At 45.4% G+C, this 19,176-nt stretch overlaps 1 protein-coding gene across 1 annotated transcript in view; it reads right to left on the bottom strand.

Annotated features, from left to right (window-relative positions):
• LOC144497479 (dihydropyrimidine dehydrogenase [NADP(+)]-like) overlaps nt 1-19,176 on the bottom strand; it is a 760,900-nt gene that overhangs the window by 318,732 nt on the left and 422,992 nt on the right. The window contains exon 12 of the mRNA XM_078218814.1: nt 12,917-13,101. Within this exon, the coding sequence (XP_078074940.1) occupies nt 12,917-13,101 (185 nt within the window). The remainder of the gene's footprint in view (nt 1-12,916; nt 13,102-19,176) is intronic.

The raw sequence follows: 19,176 nt of genomic DNA, 5'->3' as shown, positions 1-19,176 counted from the left end.
AAGAACATGGAACAATCCTAAATATTTTAATCCCACACTCTGGTGGCCTTGGTACTAGAAAGTCTTACGCACATGGACCATGAATCACTTATTTGAGGGACAGCTTTGATGATGATCCAGATAAAATGAACCAAGTTTCGGAAAGCAGTACCAATGTTTTGCCACTGGCAGCAAGTTGGTGGCAAAACACTTCTGATGCACAATTAAGAAGTGGAGGAAAATTCACACATTGTAACAAAAAAATAAATTTAACACATTCGGAGAATCCCGACAGTGCAGAAGGAGTCCATGTGGCTAATTGAGCCTGCACCGACAACAATCCCACCCAAGCCCTAACCTCATAACCTCATGTATTTACTCTGCTAGTCCCCCAACACTAAGGGTCAATTTAGCATGGCCAATCAACCTAATCAATCAACCTAATCTTTGGACTGTGGGAGGAAACCGGAGCACCCGGAGGAAACGCACGCAGACAAGGGGAGGAACTGCAAACTCCACACAGACAGTGACCCGAGGCCGGAATTGAACCCAGATCCCTGGCGCTGTGAGGCAGCAGTGCTAACCACTGTGCCACCGTGCCGCCCATTCTAATCTTCATGGAATCATAGAATCCCTACAGCACAGAAGGAGGCCATTTGGCCCATTGAGTCCGCACCGACCACAATCCCACGCATTTTACCCTGCTGATCCCCCTAATGCTAACGAACAATTTAGCATGGCCAATTAGCCTAACCCGCACATCTTTGGAATGTGGGAGGAAACCGGAACACCCGCAGGAAACCCATGCAGACACGAGGCGAATGTGCAAACTCCACATAGACAGTGACCTGAGGCAGGAATTGAACTCGCGTCCCTGACGCTGTGAGGCAGCAGTGCTAACTACTGTGCCACCATGCCGCTTCTTGTTGAACTTTCTTAATAATTACTGCTTTTTTAAGAAAAAAAAATGCTTATTAATGAACATTTCAGTTAAGGAAAATAAAATTCTAAATTAAAAGAAATCTGCCACCACTCTCACCACTGTAACATTACATTCTGCACTCTCTCGTTTCCTTCTTTATGAATGGTATGCTTTGTCTGTATAGCACGCAAGAAACAATACTTTTCACTGTATCCCAATACATGTGACAATAACAAACAAATCAAAAACCAATCTTGGTAACTAAATATTTTGCTATTGCGCTTCTTCACCATCTGCTGTTTTGCGGCCAACATTGGGTGGAATTTCCCACTTCCATCAATGGCAGGAACCCTGGTAGGCCGGAGCCCAAAATTTAGCGCCTTTGAAAATCCTACGGGCAGGAAATTAGTTTGGACTTTTGTTATCCTGTCTTTGACGGCGGGTTAAAGGTGGGCCAGGTTTCGTTCTCACCCTACGAATGCTCATTCAAAGGCTAACTCGCTGGAATTACATTCCTCCTCTCAATTAAGTGCTCCACTAGCGGATAATTAGAATGGTCTTTTTCCTGTATACAAACGACGAGCTTCAGTTCATCAAGAACTCTAGGGCTTGTAGATACGGCTTTCGCCCATCTTTAAGAGTGTTGCTGCAAGATTTCAGGTGCCTGTATCACAAGCTGCGCCAAGGCTGGACACGGGAAGCAAGTACAGCAGGGAGGAGAGACAGAGAGAGAGAGAGAGAGGCAAGACTGATGAAGAGGGCATGAGAGGGGAGAGTTGGGGGGAGGAGGGAGGGGGTGATGGGGGTAAGATGGAGACTGAGACAGTGCTGGAGTGGGTGGTGCAGGGGCAGTTGGGGAGCACTGAAGAGGAGAGGGAATCAGAAACACGACTGGGGAATAGTTAGTGGAGGGCTGAGACCGAAGCAGGAGTTTGGGGGGAGAAGAGTTGAACGTGGGAGGGGAGAGACTGAGGCAGGACTGGGGCGTTGTGAACGTGGAAGGGAAGGGGAATTCAAGGCTGAATGGCTGTGCGGGGGGGGGGGGGGGGGAAATATCGGCGGCAAAGGCAGGACTTAGGAGGGCAGAGGGGTGTTGAACAGAATTGAGTGATGACTGTCCTGGGTCAAGCATATTAAAACTGTTTAAGAAAGAGTCTGAGACTGTGCCTGAGCTGAGGCCATCCTGTCAAAAGCATATGGAAGAGATTTGTCCGGGAGACGGTGGCATACTGGTACTGTCGCTGGACTAGTAATACAGAGAACCAATGCTTATGCTCTGGAGACCCAGGTTCAGGTCTGGGCGGCACAGTGGTTAGCACTACTGCCTCACAGCGCCAGGAACTTGGGTTCCATTCCCGACTTGGGTCACGATCTATGCAGAGTCTGCACATTCTCCCCATGTCTGCGTAGGTTTCCTCCGGATTCTACGGTTGCAAAAAAGAACAAAGAAAATTACAGCACAGGAACAGGCCCTTCGGTCCTCCAAGCCTGCACCGATTATGCTGCTTGACTGAACTAAAACCCCCTACTCTTCCAGGGACCTTTTCCCTCTATTCCCATCCTATTCATGTATTTGTCAAGACACCCCTTAAAAGTCACTATCGTATCTGCTTCCACTACCTCCCCCAGCAGCGAATTCCAAGCACCCACCACCCTCTGTGTAAAAAACTTGCCTCGTACATTTCCCTTAAACCTTGCCCCTCGCACCTTAAACCTATGCCCCTTAGTAATTGACTCTTCTACCCTGGGAAAAAGCTTCTGACTATCCATTCTGTCCATGCCTCTCATAATCTTGTAGACTTCTGTCAGGTTGCCCCTCAACCTCCGTCGTTCCAGTGAGAACAAACTAAGTTTCTCCAACCTCTCCTCATAGCTAATGCCCTCCATACCAAGCAACATCCTGGTAAATCTTTTCTGTATCCTCTCCAAAGCCTCCACATCCTTTTGGTAGTGTGGCAATCAGAATTGAACACTATATTCCAAGTGCGGCCTAACTAAGGTTCTATAAAGCTGCAATATGACTTGCCAATTTTTAAACTCAATGCCCCAGCCAAAAGGCAAGCATGCCGAATGCCTTCTTGACTACCTTCTCCACCTGCATTGCCACTTTCAGTGACTTGGGTTCTGCTATTTACTGATTTTTCCCATCTGTATTAGACCTTCCAAAATGCATTACTTCACATTTGTCTGGATTAAACTCCATCTGCCATCTCTCCGCCCAAGTCTCCAACCGATCTGTATCCTGTATCCTCCGACGGTCCTCATTGCTATCCACAATTCCACGAACCTTTGTGTCATCCACAAACTTCCTAATCAAACCAGTTACATTTTTCTCCAAATCATTTATATATATTACAAACAGCAAAGGTCCCAGCACTGGTCCCTGAGGAATGCCACTTGTCACAGCCCTCCATTTAGAAACACACCCTTCCACTGCTACCCTCTGTCTTCTGTGACCGAGCCAATTCTGTATCCATCTTGCCAGCTCATCTCTGATCCTGTGCAACTTCACCTTATATACCAGTCTGCCATGAGGGACTTTGTCAAAGGCCTTACTGAAGTCCATGTAGACAACATCCATTGTCCTACCCTCATGAATCATCTGCGTCACTTCCTCGAAAAACTTGATCAAGTTAGCGAGACACGACCTCCCCTTCACAAAACCATGTTGCCTCTTGTTATTACGTCCACTTATTTCCCAGTGGGAGTAAATCCTGTCTTGAAGAATCCTCTTCAATAATTTCCCTACCACTGATGAAAGGCTCACCGACCTGCAATTACCTGGATTATCCTTGCTACCCTTCTTAAACAAAGGAACAACATTGGCTATTCTCCAGTCCTCTTCGACCTTCCCTGTCGCCAGTGAGGATACAAAGATTTCTCTCAAGGCTCCAGCAATTTCCTCCCTTGCCTCTCTCAGTATTCTGAGGTATATCCCTTCAGGCCCTGGGGACTTGTCTACCTTAATGTTTCTCAAGAGCCCCAATACCTTCTCCTTTTTGATCTCAACATGACCAAACTATCTACACACCCTTCCCCAGACTCATCATCCACCAAGTCCTTCTCTTTGGTGAATACTGACGCAAAGTACTCATTTAATACCTCACCCATTTCCTCCGGCTCCACGCATAGATTCCCTTCCCTGTCCTTGAGTGGGCCAACCCTTTCCCTAGCTGCCCTCTTGGTTTTATATATGTATAAAAAGCCTTGGGATTTTCCTTAGTCCTGCTGGACAATAACTTTTCGTGACCCCTTTTAGCCCTCCTTACTCCTTGCTTAAGTTTATTTCTACTTTCCTTGTATTCCACACTTGCTTCGTGTGTTCCCAGCCTCCCAGCTTTGACAAATGTTTCCTTTTTCTTTTTGACTAGATTCACAATATCTCTCGTTATCCAAGGTTCCTGAAACTTGCCATGCTTATCTTTCATCCTTACAAGAATGCGCCGGTCCTGAATTCCTATCAATTTACACTTGAAAGCCTCCCACATGCCAGATGTTGATTTGCCCTCAAACATCTGCCCCCAATCTACATTCTTCAGTTGCTGCCTAATATTGTTGTAATTAGCCTTCCCCCAATTTAGCACCTTCACTTGAGGACTACACTTATCTTTATCCAACAGTACCTTTCCTCCCACAGTCCAAAGGATGTGCTGGTTAGGTGCATTGGCCATGCTAAATTCTCTCGCAGTGTACCTGAACAGGCGCCGGACTGTGGCGACTAGGGGATTTTCACAGCAACTTCATTGCAGTGTTAACGTAAGCCTACTTATGACACTAATAATTAAACTAAAAAAGTGTTTCTTGCATGTTGGTATAGACTCGATGGGCTGAAGGGCTTCTTCCGCACTATATGATCCGATGATTTCAGAAGTTTGGACTGCTCAGGCAGGGGTTCTCCAATACTCACTGCAGAGAATGTCCCACAGTAAGTAGTCTCACAACACCAGGTTAAAGTTCAACAGGTTTATTTGGTAACCCATCATACAAACCCATCGTACAGCTTCTGTCATGACACTACGGATTTCTTACAGAAACTCAGCACCCATGGAGCAGTTGAAACAGGAACACTCCTTGTCACAATGGATGTCTCAGCACTCTACACCAGCATCCCCCATGACGACAGCATTGCTGCAATTGCCTCAGCACTCAACGCCGACAACTGCCAATCTCCAGACACAATTCTACAACTCATTCGCTTCAGCCTAGACCACAATGTCTTCACCTTCAACAACCAGTTCTTCATCCAGACATATGGAACAGCCATGGGGACCAAATTCACACCTCAATGTGCCAACCTCTTCATGCACAGGTTCGAACAAGAGTTCTTCACCGCACAGGACCTTCAACCTTCAGATACATTGATGGCATTTTCTTCTTTTGGACTCATGGCGAACAATCACTGAAACAACTATATGATGACATCAACAAGTTCCATCCCACCATCAGACTCACCATGGACTACTCTCCAGAATCAGTTGCATTCTTGGACACAAGCATCTCCATCAAGGATGGTTACCTCAGCACTTCACTGTACCGCAAGCCCACAGATAACCTTACGATGCTCCACTTCTCCAGTTTCCACCCTAAACACATTAAAGAAGCCATCCTCTATGGACAAACCCTCCGTATACACAGGATCTGCTCAGATGAGGAGGATTGCAACAGACACCTACAGATTCTGTAAAATGCCCTCGTAAGAACAGGATATGGCACTCAACTCATCAATCGACAGTTCAGATGCGCCACAGTGAAAAACCGCACCGACCTTCTCAGAAGACAAACATGGGACACGGCGGACAGAGTACCCTTCGTCGTCCAGTACTTCTCCGGAGTGGAGAAGCTACGACATCTCCTCCGGAGCCTTCAACATGTCATTGATGAAGACGAACATCTCGCCAAGGCTATCCCCACACCCCCACTACTTGCCTTCAAACAACTGCACACCCTCAAACAGACCATTGTACGCAGCAAACTACCCAGCCTTCTGGAGAACAGTGACCACAACACCACACAACCCTGCCACAGCAACCTCTGCAAGACGTGCCAGATCATCGATATGGATGCCATCATCTCACGTGAAAACACCATCCACCAGGTACACGGTACATACTCTTGCGACTTGGCCAACATGATCTACCTGATACGCTGCAGGAAAGGATGTCCCGAGGCATGGCACATTGGTAAGACCATGCAGACTCTACGACAACGGATAAATGGACACTGTTCGACAATCATCAAGCAGGAGTGTTCCCGTCCTGTCGGGGAGCACTTCAGCAGTCAAGGGCATTCAGCCACTGATCTTCGGGTAAGCATTCTCCAAGGCGGCCTTCAAGACAAACGACAACGCAGAATCGCCAAGCAGAAACTGATAGCCGAGTTCCGCACACATGAGGATGGCCTCAACTGGGATCTTGGGTTCATGTCACACTATCTGTAACCCCCACGACTTGCCTGGGTTTGCAAAATCTCACTAACTGTCCTGGCTTGAGACAATTCACACCTCTTTAACCTGTGCTTTACCCTCTCTCCATTCACATTATCTGCACCTGTAAAGACTTGATTACCTGTTAAGACTCGTATTCCAACCATTATCTTGTAATTGAGTTTGTGTCTATATATGCCCTGTTTGTGAAACAAATCCTGCACTCACCTGATGAAAGAGCGGCATTCCGAAAGCTTGTGCTACCAAATAAACCTGTTGGACTTTAACCTGGTGTTGTGAGACTACTTACTGTGCCTACCCAGTCCAACGCCAGCAACTCCACATCAAGAATGTCCCACATCATTGCTGTTTGCTGTGCCCAGCACAACCTGGCACTGCAAGGGGGGAATGTGTTCCCACAGGAAGACATGGAGATTCTGGACGTCTTCTCGGGTGAGGAGAACGTTGAAAGGATGATTTTGAAGAGGGAGGGAATTCTGACGGGCCACATGAGGATGCCACTGCATGGGCACAAAATTGCAGATGTGTCCATGACAACCTCATTGCTACAAGATTCCAGGAGGAATAAGGTGAAGGCAAGTTGTTACGAGCAGCCTGGAACACTAGTGCACACATGAATGCACTCATGACCAGTATGACAGCAGCTTTGCAAGGCGGCTCTGAGACAAAAAGCAAACATCAATGGTTAGCACTTAACCATTTCAAGAGAGAGCTACATCCAGACAGCGCCATTTCTCTCAAATCCAGCACTGCAGCATGATTAATGCAGAGGCCGCATTACTCAACCCCAAGATGCCATTGGACGCAGTGATCATTAACACAACTGCATGCAATAAAGTTGCGAGTTATAGAATGCCTACAGTGCAGAAGGAGGCCATTCAACCCATTGAACCTGCAAGAATAATAATCCCACCCAGGCCCTATGCCCATAACTCCCCCTTATTTACTCTTCTAATCTCCCTGACATTAAGGGGCAATTTAGCATGGCCAATCAACCTAACCCACACATCTTTGGTGTGTGGGAGGAAACCAAAGCACCCAGAGGAAACTAGAGCACCCAGGAGGAAACCAAAGTACCCGAAGGAAACCCACACCGACACGGGGAGAACATGCAAAATCCACACAGGCAGCCAACCAAGGCCAGAACTGAATCCAGGTCCCTGGTGCTGTGAGGCAGCAGTGCTAACTGTGTCACCATGCCTCCATGTTGGTATAGCCCTCACAGAGAGTGGTCCACCATGGTAATGCAAATGTTCGCAACACACCTGACCCGCAGTGAGTGAATCCGGGTGCTGTTTAAATATGGTGACAAGACCATTGACCCCATGAAGTGATGGTGGGGCAGATAAATCACTGCCCCCCTTGCCATGGGATTCAACAAGCTCCTCTTAATTAATGAGATGAAAAGCAGAAACTCTGATGCAAAAACCCATTGCCCAGTGGCAACTGTGGCAACTCTCCCACCCACGAACGCACAATGTATCCAGAGTAGAAAATTCCACCTATTCGTATGGTTACTGACAGGCTACATTACCTTATCACAGCAAGGTAAAATGCAAACCTGAAGCCTCTCACATTTCAGTCCATCCTTTGTTACAACTAAAGGTAGGCAAGAAACTTGCAAACTAAAATTCATTGCTCATCTCTTTGTAAACATATTTCATCGGAGTAAAATATAACCAACAGTTTGAATGAAAATGATTTGCCGCAGAACCAGCACTCTGAAAGAACATTTACAATAAGGAAGAAGAAAGATCAGAATTGAGGAAGACCTTATAACTCAATATTGACTAAATTCCCCATTGTATGTTCTGCTTTATAAGTATGAATAATGTAATATTAAAATAAATTATTATTTAAATATTAGTCTCCACGAGACTATTAAATACCGAGGTCACATTAATTCTTACTCTAATAACATGTCATTCAACTCTTCCTCTCTCCCCCAGCAGTGACTGCCGCCGTCTTGATTTCTAGTTTATTAAATGATATTAACTTCATGTGATTTTGCTCGTGGATCATCCTAAAGGCGAATTCTGAAGGTGAAATCAAGTGTCTCACGTTTCCCGTAACCCTAAATGTGACAGCGACTGGCCGATTCTTGCTCAAGCTCGGAAAATTCACACTGAACAAGTGAAGGTTCTGGTTCAGCGACTCTTTATTCCACTGGCGCCAAACGTTTAAGTGCACACACATTAAAAAGCTTCTCTTAAAACAAACAGGCCCCTCACACTCCTAATCAAAGAAACCACTGCGAGTTTGACTTCTTTTGTTTCGAATCTGCAGTGTGGCAGGCTTGTTTACTAAGCAATGGGAGGCAGGAATTGCCTTGCAGGAGTGAAGTCTTGTCATGCTGAATCTCTTTCTTTTTAAACCTCTTATCCCTACGCTTTGCAAAATGGGTTCTAGGCTTAAAACTGCAAGCACAGCAACAAAAAAACAATTGAGAGGCCGGTGCACTTGTGGCACTCCTGTTGCTAGTTCCACTCAAACACAAAATTACCTTGCCACCCCGAGCATCAACATCCAGGGCACTTCAGGGCTTCTCAAACTCAGGGGGAAGTGGATCCCACACGGTCGAGACTGTCCTCAGTAAAGTTTATTTATTGGTGTCACAAGTAGGCTTGCATTAACACTGCAATGAAGATACTGTGAAAATCCCCCATTTGTTCTCCCCACCTCTTTTCAGGTACACAGAGGGAGAATTTAGCATGGCCATTGCACCTAACCAGCACGTCTTTCAGACTGTGGGAGGAAACCAGAGGAAACCCATGCAGACACGGGGAGAACATGCAGACTCCACACAGACAATGATCCAAGGGAATCGAACCATCGTCCCTGGCGCTGTGAGGCAGCAGTGCTAAACACTGTGCCTCCGTGCCGCCATTAGTCCAAAGCAGCTGAATGTATGCTCTGGTTCCCTTTTTCCAGAAGCAGTACCTCGGTCACCGACTTAGCTCTTGGGTTGTATTCTCAAGCCCCTCCTCGCCCTGCCCACCCTAAAGCCACTGTGCTTGTGGCCCCTGATCCCCACTCCCCAAGCCTGCCAAAGAAACTGCTCCCTCTTTCGAAGGGAACTGAAAAATTCCCCAATCCGGCACTCTCGACAGCCACCTGGGTGAGGTGAGGACCTACTTGACAACCACCACGGCAACCAAGGTGTCCAGTGCGAGTTGAGGAGACATCGCAACCCTCCAGCAATAATTGCAATACAGCAAATTTGTTGAAGCAAGATGTCATGTGACTGACACCAAATAAATATATATTTATTTCTTCATTCACAGGCTATGGACATCGCTACCCATCTATAATTGCTTCTGAGAAGGTGATACTGAGTTGCTCTCTTGAGCTTCACACCTCACCATTGCAGAAACAATGTAGAATCCACATGTAATTGTAATTCAATTTACTTACCAACTTATAATGCTTAATCTGCAAGCAAATATTTTCTCTCAAAATCCCTTATTTTTAGAAATTTACTTGAGAGAACATTTTTTTTCACCTCCCTTTAGGGAATTCACATTGCATCTATTTTTTTATATTGATTTGCTCCCCAATCCTTTTCTTTTTTGAAAACTGTCCTCAGTAAATTTGTAAGAAAACTTTGCAAATCTTTCAATTCTTCCCTAAATGTAAATTCAATGGAAAATACTCAATTTCCTTCTCAAATAGACCTCTTGCGAAAGATTCAGTACAGGAAGCTGAATTCAACAGCATCTAAAAATGGTGCAGGGGTTGCAATTTGTGATAAACTCGTGCCTGTTGATTGCAATACAGGGAGAGGAACATAGGAATTAGGAGCAGGAGTAGGCAATTCAGCCTTGGGGTTGGGGGGGGTGGGTGGCAGGGGGGAAGGGGATGCAATATCATAAGTGGCAAGCATCACTCAAAACTAGCCTGCACCTATTGATGGGGAGAAGTATCGTGGCTGGAGTAAGCAGCTGCTGGCAGTCATGTTGGGAGCAATTCTGAACTGGAGAACATTGAGGAATGGGGCAACATAGGAGAAAGCAGACACCAAGATATCCAATGCGCTGGAGGTCTTGGTGGAGGAGGTGGGCAGGAAGGGAGATGTCCTGGTCAGTGAAGGTATGGATAAAGTAGACGTGGAGCAGATGCTTCCTCTGGTGGGGCATTCTAGGACGAGAGGTCATAGTCTTTGGATAAGGGGTAGCAAATTTACAACAGAGTTGAGGAGAAACTACTTCTCCCAAAGGATTAGAATCTGTGGAATTCACCACCCCAAAGTGCGGTGGATGCTGGGACAGTGAGTAAATTTAAGGAGGAGTTAGACAGGTTTTTAATTGGTGATGGGTTGAAGGGTTATGGGAAGAAGGCAGGAAAATGGGGACGAGGAACATATCAGCCATGATTCAATAGCGGAGCAGACTCGATGGGCCGAATGGCCTAATTCTGCTCCTACATCTTTTGAACTTATGAAGATCAGTGACCACATTTGCAAACACAAAACCCGACTGACAGCAGCAATAGTTTCAGACACTGCTCAATTCATCATCCCCCACCACCACTCACCAATCAAAACATCTCTATCAATCAGGATTCATTCCTAACACTCATGTGCTTCACCTCACCTTGCGCTTGGCACTGTTGCAAACCTCATACCCTCATTTCACAGCTTTCACACAGTCACAGCTATTCAACCACTGTAGCCACAACACCCAAAAGGCTCCCATGGCACTCAGGGGCATACCTCCCTCTTCCTTGCAGGACCAGGTGGTTCGCTATAGGGGACAGCAGGAGCTAGCTGGAGGGAGACAGGCACATCTTGGTGTCACAGCTCCATAGACGAAATGGTGTTTCCCATTATTGGGATGCCTGAGCCCTGGCCAGTGGCAGGGTGCAAGTCACTGAAGAGGATAGCAGTCTCCTAACTAATCCTTCTTCTCTGATGGAACCATTCTCTTATCCTGCAATCTCTTCTGATTTACAAGCTGCAGATGGTGTCAACATTCATCTCCTAATTTTCCCCTCTTCCCCAACACCACAACCTTGGTTTTCTTCTCTCAGACACCCAAGAACCGTGACCTGGTCAGACAATGAAGTCAAAGCAAGAATACACTGATGATGAAGGCACACTGCCATTCCATTTCACACTCACAGCCACCTGCTTAGATACTGGCACTGCATTAATTTTAAGGATGCCAGTGTGGATGGGGTGTACATATGGTGTGACAGAAGGCATGTGTGGGCTTCAAACAGGACAGTGGGCAAGGACAACATAAATAAGGCCCCTAGCTAATGCAATTTTTTTTAAGGGAGTAACTGGCTTAATCGAAAGGCATGTCATAGCAGGAGACCTCAGACCTTTGGTATGCTCCTCCTGCACAATGTGGGAAATGAGAGACTCTGATGTCCATGTGTGCAGAAGGCGTGTTCACTGGGAGATCGGTGTGTCTGCACAATGGCACCCAAGCACTCAGAAGCTGGGTTCACCGGTGCGCATAGACTCGTGCAGGTACTTTTCCAGGGAAGAATTAGCCAGGTGGGGGTTGGGGGGAGGCCATGGGGGGGGGGGGGGGTAATAAACCTTGGATCTCAAAGCAAAAGAGAGTTTTTGATGTAGAGAATTACGGCGAATATATCAGAGAGGCAGATCCTATTCTACAGCAAGAAGAGGGAAATACTTTGGCGGGGGTGGGGGGGGGTGGGGGGTGACGGTGAAGAAAAAAGGTGAATATCTTGCTGAAAGAGGAAGAAGAAGAGAACCATAGAATCCCTACAATGCAGAAAGAGGCTATTCAGCCCATCAAGTCTTCACCGACCACAATCCCACCTATGACCCCATGTATTTACCCTAGCTAGTCCCCCTGACACTAAGGGTCAATTTAGCATGGCCAATCAACCTAACTCGTATATTCTTTGGAGTGTGGGAGGAAACCGGAGCACCCGGAGGGAGCACCCAGAGGAAGCCCACGCAGACACGGGGAGAACGTGCAAACTCATCACATGCAGTGACCCGAGGCTGGAATTGAACCCGGGTCGCTGGTGCTGTGAGGCGGAAGTGCTAACCACTGTGCCACCGTGCCACATCAGCCACCTCACCCAAAAGGAGAGAGACCTGTATTGTGCTCCACAAGATAGAGGAACTATGGAAAAAGTGAACATGAAATTAATGGGCAAGAGAAAGGGAGCGAGGGACAGAAAGAGAAAGAAATCAATTGTGGTGTGGCATCTCCATCTCCTCTGGGAACAAAAGAGAACAGTTGCTGACAACATATTCTCTGACTCACCCTCAGCAACGCTACAGAAGATCCAGAAGTATGTAATAACATTGGGACTAAATTAATCAAACCAATAACTTCATATCCTTGCACCAGCACTAACTCATTTCACTTTGAACATTCCAATTACCGGTCGGCACTGTTAACTTTATGTTTGAAGCATACCAGAAACAAATGCATTTTGATGCATTTGATAAAATACATTCCACTACTCAACAGTATTCAGACACAACCAGACTGACACGTCCCATTGAGAGATACTGCAGAGGCAAGTGGTCTGTAAATTACTGAAGCGAGTCGCGGGCTAGCAACTGCAGAGTTCTTACTCACCTGTAAATATTTGTGAATGTGCCATGAAGCCTGTTTTCCATCATTCACAGACTCTACAGTGGTATTAGCCAAACCAGCGATGTCGCCACCTGCAAACACCCAGGGTTCATTCGTCTGCATGGTCTCTGTATCGAGGTCCAGGAAGCCCCATCTGTTAAACCTGATGTTGGTCATGGCCTCTCTCACTGTAATAAAGGTAATCAGAAAAAAAATAGGGACGTGATCTGGAAAGTAATGCACAGTAATGCACCATCTGACTTTAACACTGATGCTAACCTCCTTCTAATCTAAAGCCTGTTGGTATAGTTGTTGAAGCTAGGGAGTGATGTTGTTGGGAGATTTGGTAAAAATGTAGAACTCTGTGGATTACATGACAAAAAAGATGCTATTAGGCAACTATTCTACATCTATGTACAACTATTTTCTGTCCATCTAGTCAACACTATCAATTTAATTGGACGGCCCGGTGGCACAGTGGTTAGCGCTGCTGCTCTCACAGTGCCAGGGACCTGGGTTCGATTCCCAGCTTAGGTCACTGTCTGTGCGCAGTCTGCATTTTCTTCCCGTGTCTGCATGGGTTTCCTCTGGGTGCTCCAGTTCCCTCTCACAGTCCGAAAGACGTGCTGGTTAGGTGCATTGGCCATGCTAAATTCTCAGGTGTACCTGAACAGGCGTCGGAATGTGGCGACCAGGGGATTTTCACAGGAATTTCATTGCAGTGTTAATGTCACTTGTGACACTAATAAATAAACTTTAAACTTAATTCACTAATAATACATAGCTTGAGTGGAACGTATCAATTAGATGAAAAACTAAAAGTCAGGAAATCAGAGTTCAAGTCATATCCTCTATTGATATTCATGTTCAAATATTCCCCCTTCCGGAATGGGATAAAGGGTTTCTGAACAAGCAGCAGGGTTTTATTGCAGGTTTCAGGACCCCAACACTGGGGCTAAATGGTGGTCACAAGCCTGCACTTCCTGGCACTGAGGCCAGGTGGCGATATTCCAAGAGGCAGCTAATTAGCAGGTCATCTCTGTGCTAGCCATCCTATTAACAGTGGGTCAGATTGGGAAGGATTGGCCTGTAACCATTGGCCTTTAGAGAGCCAAGGGGTGATCTGACTGAAACATGAAAGATCCGGAGGGGACTTGACAGGGTGGATGCTGAGAGAATGTTTCCCCTTGTGGGAAAATAAGGGATCTCACATTTAAGACTGACATCAGGAGAAATGTTTTCTCTCAGAGGGTCATTAGTCTGTGGAATTCTCTTCCCCAGAAAGCATTGGAAGCAGGGGCATTGAATATTGTTAAGGCTGAGTTAGATAGATTCTTGATTGACAAGGGATTCAAAGGTTATAGGGGTAGACTGGAAAGTAGAGTCAGGACCGCTATCAGATCAGCCATGAATTTATCAATTGGCAGAGCAGGCTCGAGGGGCCAAGTAGCCTACTCCTTCTCCTTCTCCTTATTTGTAGGTTTTTATGTTCGTATGGAACCTGCTGGGCTCCTGATCCTCCCTCCCCAGTGGTTGCGACAGTAGCTAGAGAGGCTTTGCAGCCCCACAGGGAGAGAGGTAGACATTGCTGAGGTAGGTCAGGAACCATGTGGGCACCACAACATAGAGGTGCCTTAAAGTAGAGGGGAAATCCCTCCAGATGCATCATTGGGGTTGCCTTTCCTGCCCATCGCCCACTCCTAAGAACGTCAGCACTGCTGGCCCCCCAGGGTGTCCCAGTTAGTCTGTCTCCATTAAGCAGGCAATGGGGGGTTGTTCTGCCATGACCAAAATACCAACAAGCCCAATAAAGTGACTCCAATTGGACCCTTAAATATGCTCATTGGCTGCCCACCCTTGGGAACCATCCCCATGTGTCAGAGAGCCATCCTAATGTGGTTTCTTGTTTTTTTCCCTGCTCCCACTCATGGGGTCTTGGAAAATCCTGCAGCCTGGAGGTTCTTAACATCTGACACAAGGGAGTGAACATGCAGAAAGTTGCCGTGTTTTTAAATTTGTTCTTGGGATGCGGATAAAACTAGGAGAACAGTGATTATTGTCCTTCCTTACATTTCCCAAGAACATTAAAAATTAACCATGTCGCATGGGATTGGAGTCATATGCATGCCAGATCATGTTAAAATGAGAGCCTCCCTAATGTCCTAGTTGGATGATTATGACAATCTGCAACTTTTCTGGTCATAATTATCTAGAGCCAGTTTACAAATTACCAGATTAATCAACTTCAGTTTAAAAATATGACATGGTATTTGAACTCACAATCTCTGGGTTCCACAATTTTAATGGAATTAATAGTTATGCCCTAACAACACAGAGGAGGGGTCATGGTGGCATTGTCACTGGGCTAGTAATCCAGAGACCCAAGGCAATGATCTGGGAACCTGGGTTTGAATCCCACCATGGCAGATGATGAAATCCGAATTCAGTAAAAAATCTGGATTACCATGAAACCAGTGTCATAAAAACCCATCTGGTTCATTAACATCCTTCAGGGAATGAAAACTGCCATTCTCACCTGGCCTGCCCACATGTGCCTTCAGATCCACAGCAATGTGTTTGACTCTTAAATGCCCTTTGAAATGGAAGGCTATTAAGGATGGACAACAAAAACTGGCCCAGCCAGTGACACCCACTCAAGCAGGTGACCAGACCCGACAAGTGATGGAGATGAGCTAAAGAGACGGAGAAGGTACCATCATCATGGGAGCAAGACTTGGACTCAGTGGTGGTGGTGGTGGGGGGGAGGTCCCTGGGGAATCAATGATTAATCTCCCTGTGGGGTTCATTGAGTATGGGTTCCCCTGGTAACAGACAGTGGCCTGCCCAGCTGGAACTCATTACCTAAATCTTTGAGAAGGCAGGAAGGCCCAGGACTGGGCCTGTTGAACTGTAGTCCCAGGCAGGGACTAGTGTGTGTACACCATTATAGTGGTTTCCTTTGCGTTCTGTAATAAACTACGTTTCTTTCCAGTCAGGCTTCCTGAGTCATTACATTTGTCCTCTTCCTCATGGCAATATGAAACACATATGCCTTGTCGCTAGGTAGAAATATTAATTAGCTACCTAGACCTCAAGTCATTTTCGTCTGAGAGATGAATGGACAACTTGCAGCTCAGCTGTGCACAACCCAGTACCTAAAACATCTTAGGCACTTTCTACTCATTGTAAACTCAGAGACTGCCACCATTGTCTCCAGGTGGAAAGACTGCGCTTTCTGCTTACAAAAACAAATTAAGCCTTGCTTTGATCCCTAACAAGCAAACCACCTAGGCTTATCATCAGGCAGACTTCAAAAAAGGTGTTAGGGACCAGATCAGAAACTCCAAGATATATTATGAAGTTAATATAGACCCCAACATTTTTTTTGATTTTGGCATTAGGGCGAGCATAATGTGCTTTACTCCAGGTATGATTCGATTGACCCATTAGGAAGCTTTTATTAAGACAAACTTTATTTAACAACACAGTTAAAAATATAACAAAAGGAATTAACATAATGTTTACCAATTGAAATACTTAAACATGACAAGGTCTAATTCTTAACGGCTATCTATCTCTATAGTTCCAATTTAAGCAATATCCCCACTGACATGAATCCTTCTTCAGAATCAGTTAACACAAAACATATCGCTCATGTGGATGCTAGGTTTCCAGCCGTTTAACCTCTGGACAGAGATCCAGAAAGACACATGTCTTCTGAATCCCATACAACAGTCTCCAGAGGAAGATCAACCTTCAAACAGCAGAACCTCAGAGAAAGGGACATATTTTCTGGTAGATCCCAGCCTCCAATCTTCAGAGAGAAAATAAGAGAGCCAGAGAGTTATTTCTTCTCCCTACATCTCCCAAACAGCAAGTGAGCTTGTTTTCTCTCTGTGAGCTCAGCCCCACCCAGTCATATGGCATTTCCTGTCAACAAACCTAATCAAGCCTAAACTCTGAAAACCCCAGGAGGAAACACGAAACCAAAACACTGCTTTAGCCCAGATTAAAAATAAACATTCCACCAGTTAAGATCAATTATGCTGCCGCAGTAACAACAAGGACTGTCAGTTACAGATAAAGTTTCATCGGTTAATATTGAACTGACTGCTCAAACTAATCTTGCACAAGAAACATGACACAAATGCATTTCTTAAAAGCACAGTATCATCACACAGGTCACATGACCTCCTTCGTTTACCCTAAATTCAAAGATAAAGTCCAAAAAATCTCCAATCCTAAAGACAAACATACAGAATATAATTGTAAAATATTGCTGAAAGTACATGGAGGAACTAGTGGTGTACAGCAACACATAATTTGGGATAAATGTTAATTCTATCGTATGGATGCATTTGTAGGGATTGTTTGGATAAGATTTTGATGTTGCTCTAATGTCCAGGGATCATTACCAATATGAATGAACTATAGAAAATCATTGGCAATGCTTACAGATGATGAACACCTCAAATGTTAGTTTACGGGATGGTATGGTGGTTAGTACTGCTGCCTCACAGTGCCAGGGATCCAGATTTGATTCCCAGCTTAGGTCACTGTCTGTGCGAGCCTACATGTTCTCCCCATGTCTGCGTGGGTTTCCTCCCACAGTCCGAAAGACGCAATGGTTAGGTGCGGTGGCCATGCTAAATTCTCCATCAGTGTACCCAAACAGACGCCGGAGTGTGGCGACGAGGGGATTTTCACCGTAACTTCATTGCAGCGTTAATGTAAGTCTACTTGTAACACTAATAAATAAATAAACTTAAAATAAAATGTGATTCAGCGCAATGTTCCTTCCACGGAGCCTGGGAGAATAAGAAGCAGATTGGGTCTCCTAAGTCTGGTTGCAATAAATTATAAGATAGTGGAAGCAGAGTTGACAAGAAAAGGAGCTGAAGCATTGGGTTGACTGTAAATGAATCCAGTGTTAATGTATGAATTCACCACTAAGGTTTGTTGTAGTACTGGGCTTCGATTCAAATCTTTGTGAAAATAAAAATGGAAATGCTGGAAACACTCAGCTGATCAGGCAGAATCTGTGGAGCGAGGTCGGTCGGGTTAATGTCTCAGGTCAATGAGCTTTCATCAGAACCCTACTGAGGCTCTCCAGCATTCTCTGTTTTATTTCAGGTTCCAGCAGCTGAGTAGATTGCTTTTTCTTGAATCTAGCTCTGTGTTGTTGAACCATTGGGGTGACAAAAATACTCATTCACAGAATTCACAACTTAGAACGAGAATTGTAGGCGCAGAGACGACGCACATTTTTTTTTCCCTTTCAATAAATTTATAATTCTGCAGAGAGTCAAATCAGGTTCTTTGTACTGGGATGGCAAATGGAGCTCAGAGTGGTCCAAACAAATCAGGAAACTAGTCAGAATGAACAACCACGCAGCTAGCCATGTGTTAAATGAAAACAGAAAAAAAAAAAAAAAATTCTGATGAAGAATTCACGCACCAATATACTTGCAAGCAAAAATTAAAGGTTAATGAAGAGGCTGGCCGGCCCATTTTCCACATTCTAGCAATGACCATACTCTGGGACATCCTGAAGTCACGAAAAGTGCTGGAGAAATGTTTATTCATTATTTTTTCTTCCTTCACTGATGTAAGTGGATGAAAGGAACCCCTTCCTGACTCCCCTCCCTCCCACACCCCTAGCTTCCTCACTGCTGCCACAAACTTTCGTTGGACGTGTAGCAGATACAGGGCAAGAACTCTAGATTTTCAAGGGCATATTTCAGAGCTACTATATACAAATATGTTGACTCAGTGAAGGTTTCGGTCAGAATCGATTCACAGACAAAATGCCGCAGTAATAACACCAAATTTGTTTCCATGTTGTAGGACCTGAAGAAGGGAAAGGGTTAATGTTTTTTTTGTACTCAATGTATTTTGTGCCAAAAAGGTTGAACTTTGTACCTGGAATGTATCACAAACATAACTCTTGCTTATGGCTAGCCTCCTTTTTGTTTATATTGCTCCTGGTAGTAGCATAAGCCATTTGTTCATGTCTTTCATCTTTTACTTTTAGTATAAGCCATTTGTTCATGGTTCCCTCGCTTGTTTATATCATTCTGATAAAACAGACAGTTAAATATAGATGTTAGGGGGTAAGTCTTTCTTTCCCGTGGGCTTGTCTATGATTTAAACAGCGGAAGCAGCGACCAAATGGTAGAGTGCGAGAATGGCCGTTTGAAGGAGGACTCCCACTGGGACAGATGCACTCAGTCACTCAGTCACTTCAAAGGAAACGCTGCGGG

The sequence above is a fragment of the Mustelus asterias genome, chromosome 8, assembly GCF_964213995.1.
Source record: "Mustelus asterias chromosome 8, sMusAst1.hap1.1, whole genome shotgun sequence".
Lineage (NCBI taxonomy): Eukaryota > Metazoa > Chordata > Chondrichthyes > Carcharhiniformes > Triakidae > Mustelus > Mustelus asterias.
Note: the sequence above shows the minus strand (reverse complement) of the source record. Positions and strands in the feature narration are given on the sequence as shown.